The sequence below is a fragment of the Tinamus guttatus genome, unplaced genomic scaffold (assembly GCF_059628265.1).
Source record: "Tinamus guttatus ecotype Peru unplaced genomic scaffold, ASM5962826v1 Tinamus_guttatus_pri_ptg000035l, whole genome shotgun sequence".
Taxonomy (NCBI): Eukaryota; Metazoa; Chordata; class Aves; order Tinamiformes; family Tinamidae; genus Tinamus; species Tinamus guttatus.
This window is the reverse complement of record NW_028288569.1, coordinates 1,149,518-1,172,341: the sequence shown is the minus strand read 5'-3', so window position 1 is coordinate 1,172,341 and position 22,824 is coordinate 1,149,518. Positions and strand designations below refer to the sequence as shown.

The 22,824-nt window shown below is 37.3% G+C and overlaps 1 protein-coding gene across 2 annotated transcripts in view; it reads right to left on the bottom strand.

Annotated features, from left to right (window-relative positions):
- DCAF6 (DDB1 and CUL4 associated factor 6) overlaps positions 1–22,463 on the bottom strand; it is an 80,263-nt gene extending 57,800 nt beyond the window's left edge. The window contains exons 1-3 of one of the 2 annotated variants that reach the window (XM_088533329.1): positions 22,335–22,463; positions 6,257–6,318; positions 605–697 (exon numbers count right to left, since the gene is read on the bottom strand). In XM_088533329.1, coding sequence (XP_088389455.1) covers positions 605–697; positions 6,257–6,318; positions 22,335–22,428 — 249 coding nt within the window. In that variant the 5' untranslated portion in view covers positions 22,429–22,463. The remainder of the gene's footprint in view (positions 1–604; positions 698–6,256; positions 6,319–22,334) is intronic. The other variant, XM_088533335.1, reaches the window with a different exon arrangement.
- Positions 22,464–22,824: the final 361 nt, after the last annotated feature.

Here is a 22,824-nt window from a genome sequence, read left to right as displayed (position 1 = left end):
TTTAAAGAGCAAACACTAGAAACCCTGCTACTACCTGACAGTTGCTAGCTGACAATACCTCAAGTCCTTTTGCTGCAACATAATTAGTCCAGTTTAGTGCAAAAAATAGAAGAGATGTCTACAACACATTTCTCCACAAACCTGCTTCCCCTATTTTAGTACAAACTCTTCTCCATCCACATACGTGCATTCACAAGGCAGAGTCATTTTAAATAATAAGGTATTTTAATTCAGATTGACACTTTGTTTCAATTTTACACATAAAAAACCCTCAAAATTACACTATGTAAAAGACAGCACAATATTTTAAAGTTAAAATGAAACAGAAGGTAATTCATCACAAGATTTCACAAGAATTACTGAAACCTGTTACTCGTTCAGATATTAATCTGTTGTGACACTTTGTTGCTTTTGTGACAGACCACCTCCCATAAAACAGGGTAATACCTACTCCTACTCACAAGGGATAATAATACTAACATTTTATTCCCTTCTGTAGAATACTACAAGGTGCCTGATACTATCTTTGTCACATAACAGTCGCTTTTGAAAAATAAAAACAAGTCTTATTTGAAACCCGCTGAATATCCAGAAACAAACTTACCTTTCTGCTATAAGGATTAGTAATTACCAGGTTGGTATCATCTGAACCAGATAAAATATATTCTCCTGTATCATTCCAGCAAATTGTGTTCACCTGTGTGAATTAACAGAAATTAGAGTTAAACAATTTCATTTTTTTCTAAATTTATAGAATATTAAAATATCAATACAGTATATTTATTGAACACACACAAAAAAGAATTAACAAATTCATTAAAATCATTTCTAGGAACCTAGTACAAAAGTAAGTGTTTTAAAACAAATTGATAGAATAATCACCTATTTCACCCATGGTCCTCCATTTGCATCTCAATTGCTCCCTTTGCTCCTAAAGATGATGCAAGAAGAGCCCATCAGACAAACTAAGCTTTTCAACAAAAGCCTCAGCGCCCAGAATTTTACATACTTGGGTGCTTTTATGTCCCCAATATACTCTGCAAATTTCTCTGAATTTTAATTGGAAGGCATCACAGCGCTCTCATTATTCTATTTTCAGGTTATCCAAATTCTGAACATCCACTGCTTCATACACTTTTCAATAACCACCCATTCCCAAGGATCTTGTGGAAGCCTTCCCACTTGTGAAGAGTACTGTTAGCTTTGTTATAACCTCTTAGCTCCAATCAATCCCCACACTGGACAAATGCTCATCTCTTGAGTTCAGTATGACTATCTTCAGAATCCAAAAGAATGCCACCAGAGGCGTGGACAGGATATCACACACTGCCCTTCTGTTTCCTCAACAGCCTGTACTTGCCACTGTCAGAGCCAAGTCACCAGGCCTAACAGAGCCTTGCTATGATCCACTATGGCTGCCCTTGTGACTTGATAACCCCGACTGTTAATCACCAAGAACGGTGCATTCAACTTTGCTCCCAGATCCAGGTAACACTGAACTAACCTGACAACTACGGTAGCTAAAAAATGTAGTCAAGCACAACAGAGTATTTCAGGTAGTGAAAACACAAAAGTCAAGGAAATTAATTTGCATTTACGTTTCCTTTTAGGCAGAGAAACACTATGATTGCTTTAAAGCAACAAAAATGCTAGTAACAAGATACAAGACTAGAAACAAGAACAAATCGCACATACACACAACACTCCCCTCCCACGAAACACACAGACTACACAAAGGAAGACACAAAAAAAGAAAATGGGAAGGAAAAGAGCTAGCACAAAAATGAAACAAAATGGAGGATGTCCAGAAAATCTAAAGGACAGGAATGCAGACAGACAATATGGAAAGGCGAAATGGGGAAGCACAATGATAATCTCCACTAAAGATTATCTCCAGAGGCTCCCTCCAACCTCAACCATTCCGTATGTGATTCTGTGATATATCATTCTCCTTTTAAATTCCGATTTCATTGCTCCAGCTTCCCCAGGGTTGACCAGTTATAACTTACTTTGTATGGGCAGAATTTGTCCCAGAAAAAAAAAAAAATGAAGATGATGTAACCAAACGTATGTTAGAAGTCTCCAACTAAACAGGTTTAATCCTTGCCAGATCACCTTCTAAATATTATTCTTTTAATGGAGTATCAAAGTCTTACAGTGGAATAAGCTTGATTTTATTTTTCCAGATAAAATTGTTTTTCCAGTAAGCGATCACTTAAACTATATTTCAGTGTTCAGGGGAACATAAAGAGCAACAGTGTATAATGCAAATAAACAGACATATGGATCACTAGGGACAAATGCTCCATCCTCGTGCCCTATTCCCAGGTAACAGATTCACTATTAAAATTTACTCTAAAACGAAGACCAGCTAGAAAAATTGGTTTGTATTTCAAGCCCACAGATAAAAAACACATACACACTACCTAGCTTCCCAGCCATCACTGCAACACTCAGCTAAAAGCCTCATGTAACAGAAAGGATATACTGATCAGAGCTGACACAGGATTACCAAAAAGATGAAAACATTCAAAGGCCCTGCAGTGAAGTTTTTCTAAGTATTTTACTTCAGTTGGTTTTTTTTGTTTGTTTAGGGGTTTTTCTAGGGGGGAGGGGGTTTGTTTGTTTTATTCTGTTTTGCTGGTATTGCTCCACTGGCTTTGAAAGGAAGCAGTAGGTATTAATTGAATACCTGCTGCATGAACTAATTGAATAGTCAAAACATATTTACTATCTCTGTCTTCTTCTAAAAAAAAATTCAGGAAGCAGTACAGCCAATCCTTAAAAGACTGAAAAAGCAGGACCATCATTCCCATGCAACATAACAGTAGAATTAACTTTTTGTAAACCAGATAGATTGGCAGCATACAAGGGACAGGGTTAAAAAAAAAAAAAAAAAAAAAAGGAACAAAAAATACTCAGAACAGTCAGAATATCAGAAAGATCCCCAAATAAGGAACGGGGTGAAAAAATCAATTACTTTTATTATTATTATTAGGAAGAAAATATAAGAATTGCATGTTCTAGCAAAATGCTAAACATACTTTCTATGCTAATTTAAGCGTAGCTTTGACGACTATCTAAAAATGACTTGCTTCCAAGCGCTATCCTGAGGGAGAAATATGCCACACAGGACACTGAGTGTCTATAAATAGAAATGGAAAATTATCCCACCAAGTGGTCCTCTTTAATTTAAAAATGTACTATTTGCTTATGTCAAAGGATCCATCTACCTATATATAGCCTACATCTCTTCTACCTTTCTCATACAGTTTTCACAGCACCAGAACTGGAATAAAAAACAAATGATATTTTAATTCCAATTCAATATGCTCTAGAAATGCTTTTTCCTCCTTCCTTCCCTCCCCATTTCATTACTTCATACTGATCTAGAGATCCAAACTGATAATCTGTCAACGTGCCCTAGGCGACCCAGAGTGTGCAGGGGTTTGGTCTAGATGATCTCCAAAGGTCCCTTACAACCTTAATGATTCTGTGATTCTGTGTTTTCCTCACTTCAAACAAAAAGCATTTTACCTAGTTTTAGACATCTACAGCTTGAGCAGAACAAAGGAGCCTGTGCCTTTACAAATAAGGGAGTTAATCCACCTTCTTTAGCAAGCAGGACTAGGGAATACAGGCATGGAGGTCGTGCTATAGGCATGCGACTGGGTGCAGCTGACTGCACCCTGGAGAAAAACAGGAGGGGGGCATAGCATTCCTTGTCAACAAATGACCTCAGAACGAACCTTAGTAGAGTAGGTGCAAGTGTAACGAGCTAATGAATATTAACTTTTACACCCAAGGGAGGCATAAAGTTGCTTTAATTAGACATAGGATGTATGACCAGGGAGGGGGAACATATCAAGAAGCAACATATGTTAGGCGGGCCAAGAAGTCTGAAACTTCCGAGGACCTTGCCTGATGGGGAAAAGCAGAGGGCGTACCTTGGTCAGGAAATCAGGAAAAGGAGGCTGCGTCCTCCAGTAATTTGAGACACCCCACAGGGGTATGCTCTGAGGACTCTCCCTTTATTTGAATAAAGTTTTAAGACTCCTCTGTCTCCTTTGTGGACATTCATTTTTTGACAGTGAGATTTTCTGCACAAGCTGAAGTCCTGATCCTCCTAAGCTACATTTATAATTAATATGGGAAAACAGGAACTTCTACTAGGGTACATACCACTTAATTCTGAATCAGACAACATGAGTCTTGTTGAAAGTGGCAAAGTATACCCTAGAAGCATGATGTTACAAGCAGACATCATCAACTAGATAGACATACTCAGTGACTTCCTATTATTGCTAGAAACTGTACTTTCAAATGAAGTTAAAAAACAAAGGCAAGAGATACAAGGAAGAATGGAATATTATATTACTTCAGAGAAAATGTAATGTAAATCCTGAGTTAAAAATACTCATATCCTCCCCAAAAAGATGCTATGGTAACATTAATGCTATGAAAACATTAATGCTACGAGTTGAAGTAAATTAAGAGAACTATCACTCTGTCCCAAGTTCAAAAAAAATTTTTTTAAATCTTAATGTGAGTATTGCACATACTCATATCTCCCACAAGGTGCATCTCCTGTGCCACACATAAATGTGCTAGGAAGGAAGTTAGACTTTAGTCTTTTTGCCTCAAGGGGAAAAAAAAAGTCTGCCTTAAGTATGTTAGCTGCAGTATGCAATAGCACAGTTGCTGTCCATAGTAAATACAAGTTCCAACTCATGCTACAGAAGAACATAAATGTTCTTAAACAACAACAAAAAAGACAACTATGACATTCATTACTCGCAACTGAAATGCAAGCTGATATAGCAAAAGACTAATCTGTTTACTTAGCGGTTTTCATATAAGCATTTTGTTCCGCAAATACATTATAATTTCATTTACTTTTTATTTCCTATATACTTAAAACCAATAATAAAAAAATTCTTGAATGGTTATTAGGCAAAACAGATTATTCCCTGAATATATATATACACACACACACACATATATATACATAGAGAGAGAGTGAAAATTAAGTAATAACTCATACCATCCCATTCTTTTAAAGATCAGTAGTTCTGAGCAAATTTGTTTTCTAAAGATTCCTTTCAAATTGTAACAGAGTTTTTTAAAGTCTGTATATTAAAAGTTCATAATTAACATTTTCCACACAATAAACCAAAAAAGTTAGGCCATGTGTTAAAAACTAACTCTGTCAACCCAAAACCATGTGTGCCTGAACACTGAAATTATATTTGTATCCAGTATAACAAGAGTAGCCATTTTTTAGATAGCAATTCTAATCTTTACCTTTTTCACTCTTCAGCAACTCTCAAAAACATATCCAAGTCACAATCATACATTTGATCTTATTGATTTGATTTTATTAAATTGCTTTTTAAAACTAGTGACATGACTACTGCTAAATTAAAAATGCTAGAGATCTTTATCTTGAGCTGCTCGCATGTGAACAATTTTTAATTAAAATTTTAAATTTACATATGTATTTTTACATTTTTCAAAGTACTTAATATTTCAACACTTTTCAGTTATCTTGTATGACAAAGAATTCCTTAACAAATCCTGATCATCTACTCTATTTGTCAAAGGTAAGACGGGAAAGAATCCTATCACAACTTCGTAATCTCTTAGATCTATCTCTTCTATCTCTTAGATAGAATTAAGGCTACCCAGTACTCCAATAATCCTCTGCTGACAAATACCCCCAGCTTATATATAAACTTGTTGTTGAACAACAGTGAATAAGAAAGCGTGTCATGCATGTGCGAGCATGGGAGCACTGGACATAAACAAACACACACTCTCTTTGACCTACATGCAGCTTAAGTAATTTTTTTTTTCCTTAAGACAATATTATTTGTAGTGGTCAGACCACTTTCAAAAATTAAGCATTTAAATGAACAATACTTTAAGTGATGTTACTGACTTTCAGGAGAGTGTTTTTGCTGTTACTATTGTCTCTTTAAATAAGTAATAAAACACTCAAAACACTAATTTGGTAGTAGGATGCAGTATTAAGTATTGGAATTGCTAGAATCCCTTGTTTTGCTTCAAAAATAACATGCCAGCCATTTAAGAATAAACAAATGCCTAGAGGACTCAGATGCAGGTCTTTTAAGTGGAGGTTTCCAGTTCACTTTCGATGAATGGTATTTGCATTTTTATATGAAGGAACTCTTACTGTGGCAATAAAACACAATTTCATATCCTTTAACAAACAAAAATGTAACAGGTCACTTACACAGCCATCATGCACATTCAAGGTTGCTTCAAGTTTTAATCTTTGGATAAATTCTCTTCTCCCTGTGAAGAAAAATATTAATTATATACTCTTTTAGAAAGCTAAAACTGAAGAAGCACTTAAGAACATATGCTAGACACTAACAAGCAAAAATGTAAACAGTATAGAACCAGAATATAAATGTGTGTCTTAATTCATAATGTTCTGCATTTTCAAATGCTAACCAAATATCACATTTGCTAGCTGTTTGACCACCTTTAAAAAGACTGCAGAAACAGTGAAATTAGCATTTCAGATGCTAATTCAGATGGTGCCTCTGAAACTAATAGCTATACAACTGAAAATAGCCCTACAGTTATTAGATCAACTTAGTGAAATCCAACAAGTACGACATCATTTATAAAGTACAACATTTTGCATAGGAGTTTAGCAGGGGGAAAACACATTTAGACCTCAGGTAGGAAGTGAAACATCATCCCACAACATCAACAAAGAAATACAAGTTGATCTTCCAAGTGCCATTTACAGTTCTTCATTTGCTCTTAACATAGAGAAGCAACCAGCTTCAGTATTGTTATTAATGTTTACACTTTGAAATGCAACAAAAGCAACCGGACAGAAGTCTAGTTTACCATTCCACTCAACACCTACTCAAATAATAAAACACAGCAAAAGCCTTTGAGAAAGATGAAACACAATCAGCAGAAGAATGAAGAGAGAGAAAAAAAAAAAGATATCCATAAATGCATACTGAATAAACAAGGTCCCATGAATTTTATGTCCTTTTTCTCTCCCATAAGAGAGCTGACATACAAATGGCACTCAAAAAAAAAAAAAAAAAAAAAAAAAAAAAAAAAAAGGACTACCATACTATATACATGGAGATTAAAAAAAAAAAAAAAAAAGAAAAAAAAGAAAACCATGACCAATTCCTGACCTGAGTGCTTAAACAAATGGCTCCAACTTTCATTTCAGGAGTCCACATTTTATGAAAACTGGTAATAATGAACCCAAAAATCCCTGAAAAGCACATTCAAGGAAGGCAAACATTGACAGCCAAATCCTTTTGCTTAAATCATAGAAGTACTTGAACTCAAGGACCATTATCGTTTTCATCTTGTGTTTGTACAACTCTCAGAACTCTAGAAAATAGCACTAGACTGCAAGGCGATGTTAGCTTTGGTATTTGAAAAGAATGAACCTAGTGAATTCATTTGAAAATCATTTTCCTTATACGAAATTAAGGAAGTAGGGAAGAGAAAACTGCAATGATAGAGCCCCTCTCCATATCTGAATATCCTAGATTTTAGAACTTGTTTTGGTCTAGCTCAAGGAAGAACCCATTTCGGAGCTCGGTGTTGCCTCTGACACGCTAGCACAGATTTGGGGAAGCAACCTCCTCTCTCTGCTTGTTTCCTCTTGATATATTTTATTTGTCTCAAGTACCTAGGTTAGTACTGGAGTTAAAAAAAATAATAATAAAATAAAGAAAAGGTTGATTATCAAAACCTGGCCCCACTCTGGGCAAGCAGAGTGCCACGGAACAAAGGTCTGAGAAGCAAGCACTCCATGAGCGGCATTTTCAATCAAAGCCAAAGAAACATAAATTTCCGCAAGTACAGCTGCACCTCACTAGCTGTTCATGCAGCTTTCTTGCCATGAGAAGGTATGTCCTCGTGCCATGCTTGTGTTAAAACTAGTCACCTCCAGAATTCTGAATCACTCAAGAAGGATCAAAAAGTACCCACTGTACTTTTTAGGGACTGCAAGCAGACACCAGTAACATAGCCCTAGTACCACACTACGTAAAGATTGTATTCTGTCAAAGCAGCTTTTTGGAAAAAACCCAGATATTGATTGGGTTAAATGGCCATACAACGCCTGCTTTTAAAGCACATCTACACCAGCTTTAATGAACAAATACAGAACATACTTCCTTGCTTATTTAGTATATTAGCTTTCAACATTACTCTTACTGGAAAGCAGTTGCTCTTCTTTCATTGTTACAGATGTACACACAGTTAGAATTAAAAAGACACATCCTTGAGATTTCCTGATAGATTTACAGCTGTTTCCAGTACCCTCTCTGTATAGTTTGTGGGCTATTATTTCTTTTTATATATAGAAATGAATCAATTGGTGCACTGAACATTCAACAGCAATAGTACAGAAACAAAACACATGAGGAACAGCCACTGAAAAAGTGGCCATTGAACCTATTACATTCTTTTATCATTTTTCAGTATCAGGCATTTTAACCCCAGGATCTCAGCAGTTTCTGAGAACCTTGGCATTCATCTACATTTAAATCCAAAATTTCTAGCTCTCACAACTGCAGAGGAAAACTTTAAAAGATGAATTCTCATGTGTCAAAGAAAATTGAAAAGAAAATATAATTTTGAAGATTCAGGATCAACTTAAAACAAGTTTAGAAATGACAGTACTGAAACTGCCAGTCTGTGATTTAAGAGTGAAACATCTCTGGAGAGACTCAATTAATATGTGCTGCTGGATTTACTTAAAGCCACATGTAAACATCAGAAGAGAAACTAACATTAAATAAAAAAATGATAATGACCTAGTCACCAAAGCTTGTTGCGGACAGGTCACTGCAGTTCTAAATGTATCGAGTAAAGCAAATGCCAGAAGTGATTGGAACAGCTTAGTTTACTAAACAGTAGTATTAAAATAGCAATAGAAGTAAGACTGCATCCCAGAAGTACCACAACTTCCATACCATTCCAGTTAACTATGAATAACACTGGAAAGAGTTCAAAATTACATAAACTTAATCTTATACACCAGGCACTGTTAGTGAGAACATGCATATTGTCAAATGGGAAAAACACCTACCTAGTTCACCATCCTTACTTTACAAGGGTCCAGCACCACTGTTTTCCTCAACACCGACTCTTAATTAAGTGCAAGCTCTGTGGTGGGAACTAGCATAGTGATAGATACAGGTGACCTGGATGCTTACGTACTACTTTACATATTAGGAGTTCAATACAGTTTGCTTCTCTAGTGAAGCCAAAGTGCAAATACACTCATTATCTTTACAGGCTCTATAAGAGCCACAAATTAAAACTGTTTCTTTCCCCTTTGCACCCCACCCCCATGTGCCACCAGAAACTGAATAATCAGATTGAGAGGATGCTTCAGTATGCCACTTCTTATAATAAAAGTCCTTCTTTTATGACAGACATCAAACAATCAAGCTGTCAACACAAAGATCATTTCACTAGATAGTGGAACATAGTTTTAGGTTTGCTTTCTATCTTGCAAGTTATCAACAGCAATCAAGAACCATTGTGTTAAAACAGCAATAATGACTTACCTGTCAAGTGTTTACATAGCTGAAATTTGGAAAGCTATCAAGCTAGCACTCCACATATCCATCTTCAGCAAACATTATGCACTAATGAAGCCTCAAGATAAATGTCACTCTCAGTGCAACTTTCAATATCTTCTTTAATTTGTATAACACTAACAGGTCACATTCTTATGGAAGGAACACTACTTGGAGGCAGCTACAAAGTGAATTTAAATATGGAAAAAACACACACAAAAAAAACTGAGGTCCCTTACTTGTAACTGTATTTCTTCAAAATGTTCCCTTGCATATAACTTAAAACCCTTGCTAACTCCTCTCCAGGGAATTATCTAAATTCAGCATTTGGGCACTTCTATAAAAACGTCATCTCACTTCTATCAAGCATGAAGCCAAACTACCACAGTGTCTCTCATATTCCCCACCTAGAGCAATTATGACACCATTTAAATAACAATTTTTAGTTTAGAAATTGCTAGTTAGGTGCTTACACTGACATTTTGACAGAGATACAGGTACATTTCTTTTGCAAGCCACATGAAGAGTTTAATGCTTCAAGCACTCAAAACCTGTGTGTTTTTAAAAATGTACTTCAGGATTTTCCATTGAAAAGTAGAGCTTCATGAACAAGCTCTAAACTTGAAAGTACATCTGTGCTGTACAGAAATATAAGCAAACTTCGATTCAAAGCTGCACCATTGTGTTCAGAGAAAAGAAAAGATAGCTCTTATTTGGAAAAGCAGCAATAGATTCTGTTTGTCAAATGAACACTCATTTATGTCAAGCTGGCTCTTTCTAAGGCCAAGTGCCTCACTGCTAGCTTGCTGTGACATTTGGAATGCCCTAGTTTAAAACTGAAACAGAGCCAGAGCCCATCCCCAACACAGAGCACATGTTACCTTCTACTTTAAAACCATTTAAAAAATACTTTTGATTTTCTAGGGGAGAGTTTGCATACTTCTGAAGTATATTTTCATGAAAAGATGGCAAATCCAATTCATTTGTACACAGGTTATTTGTGCTGAATTTACGATATTAAACTCTGCAAAATAACCCATGACTCAACCCGCTGGTCTCCTCAGCAAAGGGTTTTTGAATATCCAGTATAGCCAGTAAGCAGAAATCTCCACATACCATACAGCAAACAAGACACTACAATATACACTGAAATAGCTTTCATTGAAGGATGTTAAAATTCTCAAACATTAATCAACATTTTAAAACATCTGTTAGCTGCACAGACCAACAGTGGCCCCTTTTTTATAGGCACTGAAATTGTGGCACAGCAAACTGAAGCAACTTATCAAAGGATATACAGTGAATCAACAGCAGTGCCAGAAATAAAACCTATTAGCGTGACCTCCAGGCTTTTGATCAAGGCTCTCCATTATATCTTCTTATTTTTCTGTATACCAAAAAAATAAATAAATCATAGTTCTTGATTTTATTAATGTAAAACAATTATCTTTCAAGTTACTAAGGAAAAGCACCACACTGTGGTTTAAATTTGAAACTGTTAACCCAAATTCTACTCAGCTTTTCATGATACATTACCACACCAATAAAGGAATACTGAATGCTATATGGAAAACTCAAAATATTTTAATTGATACAAAGAGACCTACCTGCCATTCTAATATCCAAGATTTTTATTACAAAACACGTAATAAACTTACATCCAAATTACAAGATTCACTTTAGAAAATATTTTTTTCAGAACTTTTACATGTGAACGCAACGACAAAAACTATAGAACATTGGACACTACGTCTGGAATTACAATCCAGCAAGCATGCAAAATCAATCTCCTAATGTGTTCTGATACAGAATTTGATCTCAAAAGAAACAGAGAAACACATATGCCAAAGTCAATAAATCCATCTTGGTGATGCTATATACATTTTAGAGTAATTAATAAGCATTTTGAAAGAGAATTCCACTTAAGATTTCCTTCTTCTGAATCTGCATATTAATATTAATAATAGCACAAATAAGATTTGAATTAGTAGCAGCATTTGTAATCAATTTCCAAGCATATTTCAGATTCCAAAACTGTCCTCTCCTGCATATAAACTGCCCTTGAGCTCTTATTACTGATTAGGCTACAAACATTTGAGCCTTAAATTGAAGTAAATAATCATAGATTTTTTTTCTAATTCTGTTTCATATTTATCATGCTTTATGCTTGAAAGATATTTAATTAAAAATGCATTAATATCATTTTTAGGGAGTACACAATGATATGCATTTGGCATATATCACAACTAGCCAACTCGCAGATGGCGTTTATAATAGACCGCGGGCGAGCATGTTATACTGGCACGTACTAAGTGCACTTCATTCACAAGTACACCCTATTCTGACAGCTATCCTCGCCCCACCTACAGCACCCACAGCAAAATCTTGTGCATTGTCCTTGCCACAGATGTTAGCTCAGCAGAAGATGCCAGCATAACCTTGTGACAGAAGAAATCCAAAGTTTTCAGCAATTTTCATATGCATTCAGGGCTCTAATGTAGCTCAGTGATCTCACACAAACAACTCACTGAGATAAAAAGCAGTTCATATTCTTAAGCTACAGCAAATATTTCTAATTTCTACAAAACTAAAGGTAAAAATCTCTGTGATAAAGCACAGACAACCTCTACCTATGTAAGGGATGTGTGGTTCACATATATCACCTTACTGCCAATAAAGCTATTTGAAATAACTTGTCTGATTAACTGAATGTAATTAACAAATAATTTTAAAAGTTTATTTACTTTTCCAGGGAAAAAACGTGAAATTCTAAAACACCTGCTAACACCAAACTGAATAGTTCAAGAACAAGAGAAACAAGCTTTGAGTTATCTTTCCTTCTCAACAAAGTATGTTTCCATCAACTAATGGGAAAAAGAAACAATACGTAGAGTTCGCAAGTTGGAGGAAAGAGCATTACGGTGGGTCTGAATGCATACTTTTAAGAGTCTTCACCTGTAAATTTATAAACTATTACAGACACAGTCACGAATGCCTTCAATTTGACATGTTCAGGACTACAAGAAGCTGACTGCCCACAGACTATATATTGAACCTAATCTTGAAAAAACTATTGCCAAAAACTATCTAATCTGCAAATCTAAAGGAAGATAGTATTTAGCATTTGAAAGCTAATGTCTTAAGTTCTACTTACTTTTAAAGAAACATCCATCACCATTAAACCACTTCAACATCTAAGCTATGCTGAAAGTAACATTTATCACTGAAACTATACACTAGCTACAAAAACACTGTTCTTAGCTTCATATATTAGAAAAAAAATCACCAAAATAATATGTGGAACACAAATGTTGGAATTTTTTCTGAAAATGCGATTAACATAATAACACAGGCAATTGTTATAAAAGTTTGAGAAGCGTACATCACCTTAGATGCTTAGTTTGATTTTCTTAAGTAATAATAATCTGCATAACTCCCACAGTAGGTTAGGAGCTCTGTTTTTCAGCAAGAACAGACAATGGCTAAGAATCTCAAGTGGGGACAAAGACTCTACTCCAATGGAAAAACTAGACTGCTAGCAGCAAAAGCATGATCTTCTATATTCTCCCACCATTCAAACAAAATGAACTTTGGAATTTGGGAAAATTACTAGCATAAATTTGCTCTTAAGAGAAAGACATTCCTATTAGGCACATCCTCTCATGACTTGTGATTTATGAACTGAAAAGACTGCTGCCATCCTTTCCTTTTACTTTTAAGCATCCAAAGGCTATTGCTTCTCCAAATCAGCCAGCAGAACTAATCGCATGATTATTTCCTAGCTTATTTTGGATAAATATATTCTGGGGTAAATAAAGGACTACTATTAAAGATGTTAAACAAACTCTAACTGTATTTAAAAAAATATATATATTAGGAAGTGATTACATCAAAGCTTACCAGCAGAACTAGAAAAACAGAACTTAAAAATAGACAAACAAACCTTTCCCATCAAGATATCCTTTCCAAACTGACAATTTGAACAGGCTGAAACCAATTTAAAGTGCTTACTACTCTGTACACTTAATTAAAAACACACTAAGTGTGTTTTAATCTTAGGAACTGCACAATTATTACACTGCCAGGTTCTAGTAAAGATGTGAAATTTATATAAATTACACACACATCCCTTGTAACAGATGCATAACCTCATGAGATTACATACATCAACATTTGGAAATTGTCCAGGATTAAAGTGAGACTTTGCTAGTGGATGTTTATAAAAAGACACTATGACATAACTTTTATTACCATTGAGAATTTAAATCAAAGAAATCCTTGCTTTTAAAAGTTAAGTTGCCTGTTACATTAAATTGCCTGTACTCATCCTTAGTTAAAAATGTTTCTGTCATATAACGAAGCCCCTTATGACTGAAGATAATTCTCAGAACATAACAGTGTTCTGAAACAAAAACAAATGAAAGATGAACCATGTTTTTTTTCTCAGATCCTAGGAAGAGTAAATATACTATAACAATATTAAAACAGTATAACCTGAACACAAAGCCTTTTCCTGGTTTTATTTAACAATTTTCCTATACTGACAAAGTTTCAGTAGCAGTTCAATAGAGGTTTGAGAAACATCGCTACTGGTTCAGAGACTGTTCTTTTCACAGGGAAAGACGATGCTCTCTTTCGTTATGACATCTGATGAGCGAGGAATAGCAGCATTAATGTGTTCAGTTTTACTGCAGAAAGTCTACACACCAACAGAAGAAGGAAATGAAGAAAATATGGGGATATTAAAATCCCCTTATGTGGTTCAGATTCCATCTCACTATATTCATGTTCAATATTTAATGATTCAATGTACACTAAAGTATTTGAAACATATCTGAATCAGCAGCTTGCTGAGACTCCAAGGAAGAAAAAGTAAAGACCTGCACTGAACTAATGAAAAATCCAGCTTACTTTGAAAGCTGGTATACCTTATATCTGGACTCATCTCCGTTATTGCCAGAAAGGGACTAGTGTTAAGTATCAACAAGTTCCTGATACGTTATCAAGTTACATCCCACTAGACTATTTTCGGGACATTCACAAGACAGGGGATCAGGAACCACAAGTAAAGTCACAAGAAGTCACAGTATAGCAATGCAGTAACCTAAGAGGGACTAAACAACGATCTGCTTAAGGGTCTACCCTAATGCAGTTAATGGAAACAGTCCAACTAGAGGAGAGCTGCAAGAAAATAAAGTTTAAATGGATCTCCCACACCATTGCCTCATCCTGAGATAAAAATCCAGTACACAACTCGTTTTTGTAAAAGGAGACAGCTTTCATGTACCCAAAGCTTATTATTACAAGATCAAGGTGCAACATAACTATAAAGCTGTCTAGAATACTCAGTATCAACACAAATCTTTAAACTCTCTGGTTGTTTGTATGAGAAGATTCAGACTCCAAAAGTTGTGAAGCAAATACATGTACATCATAAGAATGAATATAATTTAAATAGCATAGTTACCTGTGCAAAGCCTTGAGACTACAATGCACAACACCACACATATTCATTTTACACAACCATTAATATAGATGATTAACATTTAGCAGACAAACACTAGCCATAAGGGTAATTCCTTAAAGGTAGAAAAACAAAGAGAGAGAGAGAGAGAGAGAGAAATAAAGAATCTGAAATACCAACTTCTGATCATTTCCATCTAGCTCCAGTGAGGCTAGGTGCCTATTCGGTGCTAGAAATCCCCTTTCCATGAATATTTCTTATACTGCATGTCTCCATAACACAGCAGGAAAAAAAAAAAAAAAAAAAAAGGTTGTGATTTTGAAAACCAATACATGAAAATTTAATAAGCAGGATCCAAAATCTGATCTAGACAATACTATCAACTAAACAACAAAAATTAGCTAAGATACCCCAAAGAATACTGAATACCCTTGCAGATCACATTATTTGTTTTCACATATTAAAGTTACTAGATAAAAATAGAAGTTGCATTACTGTCAATCACTAAAAACTTAAAAACTAATATTGAAATTCATTCTCTTATTTCACGAGAAACTGACAGAAGGCACTGCATCATCCCAGCTCCTGCACATCATTTTTTTCTGAATAGAACACATACTGAAGCTATCGTCAACACATATCACTGAGTAGTAGCAAGGGCGAACAATACTAAAGAAATAGAAGCCATGATCTTCAACTACCATCTACAAGAATATGCAGGGAAGGTGCAACATTAAAAAAAAAAAGGTCAATTATACTGTTAACTATAAACAAAGATCCCTTAGGTGGTGGCAAATCAAGCTAGCAAATTTGCACAGTGTAGTGTCACATGGCTGTACCACATGCAGGTTAATTAATTAATTTGTGTGCCTCCAACCCACAGTTCAGTTAATCTATAAGTGAAATAATCCCCAAAATAACAGAAGGTTGATTGACTTAGTTTAGAGCTAAATATTCAATGTTTGGACACCAGAAATATTCATACAACCTTAATCTTGTCTGCTTACTCACATTTCATTAGAGTTCTCTGGCATGTGACAAATTATGACAAGCCAGCTTGTCTCTATTTGTTACTCTGCACAGATTTTTTTTTTAGGTTTTTATTTATCTTTATAAAATGTGCTACTTTCTACACATCATTCTATTTTAACATTAAAATGGCTGTTTTGAATATCTCATCTGATTTCCTTAGAAATAAGCTTAATTTTTATATATATACATACATGTATATATACACACACATATATATTGGGGGTGATCCTGGCACATTAAACATATGCAATGTCTGCCTCTATTTCTTGGTAGATTAATCCATTTAAATTAGATGATACCATGGAATCTGTTCCTTGATTAAAATTTCAATTCGTTATCAACAGGTCTTGATGACTCATTGCTCTTCCATTTGTCCATTCGCCTTTTTTTTTTTTTTTTTTTTTTTTTTTTTTTTTTTTTTTTAAGTCTAGAGTTACTGAGTCTTTCTTTTATTAACGGGGGAGAAAAAAAAGTTTAAGGCAATACCACCCCACTATACTCTGATATTTTAACAATTAAAAGCTAACATTCCGAAACGCTTTTATACTTTTTAAAGTTATCCACAGAACCACTAAAATGCCAATTACCATAGCAAATTTTCTGCCTGACAGAGTGACATATTAAAATTGTTTGGGTTTGTTTCAAGATCTACTTTCCTCTAATTCACTCATCACACTATAGGCTTCAATTCTGACTGTGCCCATTTCTATTATTCAGCAAATATTACTAATGAAACAAGTCTGGAGAGTTCAATTATATCTAAAGATCTTCAGTTAGTCGAGTTTCATGAAGTATTCAGTATGTGCCAGCATATATCACTCCTCATCTGCCATTCTAGGCACACACCAAAGTGCAGTGGAGGACACTGCACACCAGAAACTACACCATTTACATTAAAATAGCAATCAATCATTTGAGTTCCTCTAATCAGACAGCCAAGTAAATTTATAATTGTCTTTTCTTGAGCAACAGTTGATTTGCTTCAAGTGTAGGAGGAAGAGCAACATAAAACACCTCCCCCAATTCTGTTTAATTGTGACAGACACGCACCTATGTCTGTTTTTATGGAAAAGAAAAATAATATCAGAAATTTGAGCCATGAAATAGAAGAGTGCACTTCAAAATAACTAAACATTAAAAGTAGTGCACCAAGAACTGAAGAAAGGATGATTAAATATGCTGCGTGTGACTATCTCTGAGTTTGTAATAGCACCAACTACAAAGCTGATAATTTGAAAGCTGTCTGACCCTTCCAACCCTGCATTATTTTAAAAGACTAGAATATTACATATTGGAATATAATTATATCAGGCAATATATATATATTAGGAAATATATATATAATACATATAAAAAGAAATAGCACCTCTCTCTTTGTTGATGTTTTTTCCTGTTATTGAAGTTTGCGTGTCTCCTGTTTTTCTTGTCTAGGAGAATGCAACAAAGAGAATGAAAGTTTACAGTAGTTTAAAGAAAGTCTTTCACTGTCCCACCACAGGCAACATATTGCAGAAAGAACTAGATGCTCAATAGTAATCCTCAATCCTACCTACATTCAGTGAGCCACTACCATTTTTTTTTAATTAAGAAAGTAATAAAATGTCACACAGTCAATTTCAAAATTAGTCAATCAGTTGCCTGTACATATAGTGGCTAATCTGACCTATATCGTCTTTCAACCCTTCCTGTGAATAAGGAAATTAAACTACACTGAAACTGAAATCAGCTTGGTTTTACTAGAAGTTTTCATCTTGGCAAAGAGGATCCAGTCACATACAGCTCCCATTAGTTCAGAGTGTTCTCACATTCCCTATCTACACAAAAATATATTTACAGTTGTCTTTTTTAGCAACAGCAGTTGAAGCTTTGCAATATTTGATCACTGTGAATATAACTACTTTTCTTACAGTTGATTTACAGATTTCAAACCTTTCCCAAATCTTAAAACAAAGGGAAAAAAAATATTTAAAGGGATTCATCCTGACCAAAAGTTACCCTAGTATAAGGAACATTGTTTCCTTTAAAAAGTGAGGAGATGGGAAGCTTATGAGACATTACAACATTAAGTCTAAGAAATCTAGAAAGCTTAAAAAAATCCATGTTACAAGGAAGGAAGATATTAGAAAAGATGATGCGAATGGGAATTTCAGAGACTAGGTAGAATTTGCTTGTTTTGATATTTGATTTTGCAGTATCACCACAATGCCTAGCAAACATCCTGGAGGGTAAAATAAAATAAAATAATTATTCTCTGCAAAACATTTTGGAATAATGAATTTTGTGTGTATAATCTGCTAGGTCGGTTAATTTCTACAAAGAGTTATCATCCTCTATATAGAGCCATCCTCAGCAGCACAACCCTTCACAGAAAAGTAAATCTTCCTGCCACATAAAATGCTTCAAATTTTGGATCCACTTCTTTCATGCAAGAAAACCAGGCTGCTATTTCTCTATTCTGTTCTGCAATATACTATATGTCACAGTTCATTTACATAAAACCTTTTATTCCGATGAAAACTGATATATTCATTAATCCATTAATCACAGAAACATTGCCACTACTGTTTCTATACAAAGTAACAACAAAGATTTAAGGTTCTAGAGAAAGTAAAATATAGCATGACTCTGAATAATTTGTCCTCCTAAATTAATTTGTACATTTCTATGCAGAATTTAAATAGCATGCTGCAGTTTACTACCAAAACCTTATCAATGTGAAAGCACTGTGATTATTTTAACAACTAAAAGTAGACTGAAACTCACATTCCATTCAAAATACGGAAGATTCAGCAGCAGAATATTACTGAATCAGAGAAAACAGTGTTACCAGCTGTAGAGCAGCCTGGCTTTCTCTGGAGACAGTCAGAAATTGAAACTATTAGTTTACAAATGCAGGTTAAAAAAAGAAAAAAGGCAGCTAACATAGATGGCATTCACAAAACCCGAAGTTTCCCCTGTGGTGACAGGGGAAAATTTTATCAAATGATAACATCTGGAGGACATGTCCCAAGCACATATGTATTCCCCTGTCTCCACTAGACTTTCTTTTGGAGCTTTGTACAGAATTCAAGAGCTTTCAGAGCAACTATTTAGGGAACTCCCCAAATCAGACACACATTCACGAGGACATAAATTGCAAGAATGGACTGCATGCATGGGAAGGTACGGTTTGATGGACAGATCTTTCTTGGAACAACTATTTTTGAAAGCTGAAAGAGGACATAAATAGAATATCACTTGATTATCTTTTTGTAGTTTCATGTGAACAGACAAAGAAAAACATGTAGTTAGTATATGTTTCTTTAATACATAGACACTTCAATATTTCCTGTACTCTATATTGCAGTGCAACATTACTATTTGAATGAACGATTCACTTTTGAAATGGTGTAGCAGGAAGAAACTTTACTTCCAGTTCAACCTAAAGGAGCGAGGACCAAAAATCAATGCTACTTGACTTTACCATGATCATAATCTATGTCGTAACAACAAAGTTCCTTCACAGAGCTGCTGAAGTCTTTATGAGAAAGGACCCACACATACACTAAAACTACTCACAAAAAGGCACAACAGGTCTGTCACCTGGGACACCCGCACACAAGCAATCACATCTCAGATGTCATCCTGACTAGCAGTCAAATTAATAGATACACTAAGGCCATGTGCACTATTTTTTTAATATGTGTGACCGCTTGAAAAAACAAGCACACCCTCTAATATCTACAGAAAGCAACTCAAATTACTCAGAGCAGTTTATAAAGCCTTTAGTTAAAGGCAGAAATCAGTAACGGCTGAATAGTACCATAGCCAATAGAGATGTCAACATCAACTCAGTCCCAGGTAATATTCTCTCAATGTTATAAAGCTATAAGACATGCTTAACTTGTATGTGAAACAGTAGAAGTGAACCCTTAACCCAACCACAAGAGCAATTTTATTTTTAAATTGAATTATCTATGTTTTGTTACAGTGGTACTGAGAAAAGAGATCTTAATAAATTCAAGAGGATAACTTCTACTGATCAAATTTTAATACTTCAATCGTCAAAGGAAGAGTCAGATAAAAACAAAAGAAGCCCTACAGTGTCTCAGGGCCTCTCTGTTAAACTCTGCACCACACTACACTCCAAATTTTAATAATAAGGTTTTCTGCTCCAACTGGAACAAGAAAAAAAAAGAAAAAAAAAAACAAACAACAACAACAAACTCAGACTTTAAGCATTCAGGATATCCATGTTGTTCTAACTACAGGTTAGGACAAGTCTCAGCTGTTGATTTGGCTGAGCACAGCTGTGAAGACATACATTAAAAAAAAATCAGTTAGACCACTGGTTTTCAACCTATAACCTTTTGGACTAGATCTGCAAGGGCCAACAGTTAACACTGCTTTTCTCTGACTTTACTGAGATTGCAACCCACCTCCTAACAACAAAGCCTCTAAATAGAACTACTAAAGTCTGAAAGAAAAAGGACCCAGAACAACACACAAGAAGGTGCAACAGGTCCATAGCCTGATGTAATTTTAGGACTTTAGAAAATCTACCAAAGGTCTTGCATGATTGCATGGTTTATGCACACACACACCCTCTCGCTGTAATAGGTGGAACTCTGTAAGTGGCAACAATCTCGCTTTTCTCAAATAGCTTTTGTGGATTACTGAGTGCTAACACACTACGGGCAGAAAATACTGAGTTAAATTAGTAAGGCGATACACTACCTTAAATCCCAGCAGGAAGCAAAATTAAAACCACAGGCAGAAATGCCTGCAAGGTCAAACAAATAAAAAACACACATTTTACAACAGTGTTCCACCTCAGATGCTCAATGTTTCAATTCAAAAGCAGGAATTACTTCACCACACAAGCAGAAAGAAATGTGTTTGTTACCAACACACTATATTCACACAGAGACCCCTACAAATAGAGGTTATGCTGCATAGACCGTCACGCCCTCCAAAAGCAGGAATAAATATATATTTTAAATATTTTAGGAAGGAAGAAATACAGAAAGGATGTAATCTTTTCAGTCATCCTCTCCTCCTACCCTCTTCCATAAATAAAAAAAAAGAGGGCAAAAAAAAAGAAAAAAACAGTAAAACACCCCAATGATGCATAGGAAACTGAAAATAATATTTTTTTAAATTAGGGCACTTAGTGAAATTAACTTGTTTAATGTCTGTAAAAGGCAGCAGCGAGAAGCTGAAAACTAAGTGGTTTTAGAGAAATATCCGGTCCACTGAAGAACAGCTTTGAACATAAAGAAACGTTAGGCAGGTTTGCACCGAATGCGTTAAAGTGGCTCGGCAGAGCATTACGCTTTCAAAACCCAGAAACACCCAAAAGCCATGAGAACAATTGCACTATTATCCTGGCATTTACGTGTTTTTGTTAACAACCCTTAAAGGCTCAGGGTCAGTAAATCCTCAGCCTATTTAGCCCGTGGCACAAAATACGATTCCAGTTCTATTTTGAGCTGCAGTATCTGCCACCGCCGCGACTCCTACAGCTCGAACAAGCACGCGACGCGCTTGGCCGCTCAACTTCGCTACTGAATATCCCTAATGCAACAGTTTCTTCAAGGCAAGAAAGGCGGGCGACGACCGCCAGAGAGCGGAGAGGAGGAAGAGCGACGGCAAAAGCCTCTCAATACCTCGTGGCCCCGCGTTCCCTCCCTGGCAGGGCCGAAGGGACTCGCGCTGCCCCAAATAAGGCGCACACGGGGCGGAAGAAACTTGGGAGCTGGCAGCGCCCGCTCCCGTGGGACAGCGCGGCTGGGACGAGGCGTGCCGAGCTCGGAAGCGGAACCGGGACGCGGAACCGGGCTGAACTGTCGGAACCCGCCCGCGGCGGGAGAAAAGGGAAGGGGGAGCTGCGTCGCCTGCGGCCATTTCGCCCCGCCGCCTCGGCTCGGACACGCGCGCCCCCACCCCTGCTCGCCCCCCGCCACTCCTTTCCCGCCGTGCGCGCGCCCGGCCGTTGGGCGCGCGCCCGGCGGGGAGCGGGGTGAGGGGGGAACCATCCGCTGCCAACTGTCCCCCCTCCCCCACCTCGACCCCCGCCCGCTGCACTGGGGAGGGGCCAGTGAACGGTTGGGGGGCGCACGCGCAGCCGCAAGGGGCGACCGTTGGAAGGGGCGGTTATTCCCCCCCCACCCCCGCTGGGGGGCAGGGGGAGAAACGGCTCCGCGTCGCCCGCCTGCCCCTGTGGACCCGGCGCGAGCGCCCCTCGCCCTTACCTAGGTAGTGCCTCCGCAGCAGGCGGGGGTCCTCGAGCCCCAGGCTGCGCTTCCTCACGTCCCACAGCAGGTGGGGGCAGCAGCCCCGGGACATGGCCCCGCGCGGGGAGGGGGGCGCGCCGGTGCGGGCGGCGGTAACCGTCAGGCGCTCCGCCGGTAGCGGCCGCCCCGCGCGATCACCATGGAGACCGGGAGGCCGCCCGGCGCGCGCCGCGTTCTCGTGCCCGCCCGCCTCGCGCCGCGGCAGCCACGGGCAGCGGCGGCGGGGCCGGCGGCGGCTCCGCGCCCCGCCCCCGCGGAGCCCCGCCCGCGGCGGGGGGGAGGGAGCGCTCCGACACTCCGCGGGTCTCGCGCGACGTCGCTTCGGCTCGTCCCGCCCCTGCCCGAATGGGGGTGGGGCTCCGCGGGCACGAGGGGCGGCGCCGACCCGCGGGTGTGGCTGGCGACAGGGGTGGTGAAGCCGCGAGGCGGCCATCTTGAGTTCGGGCGC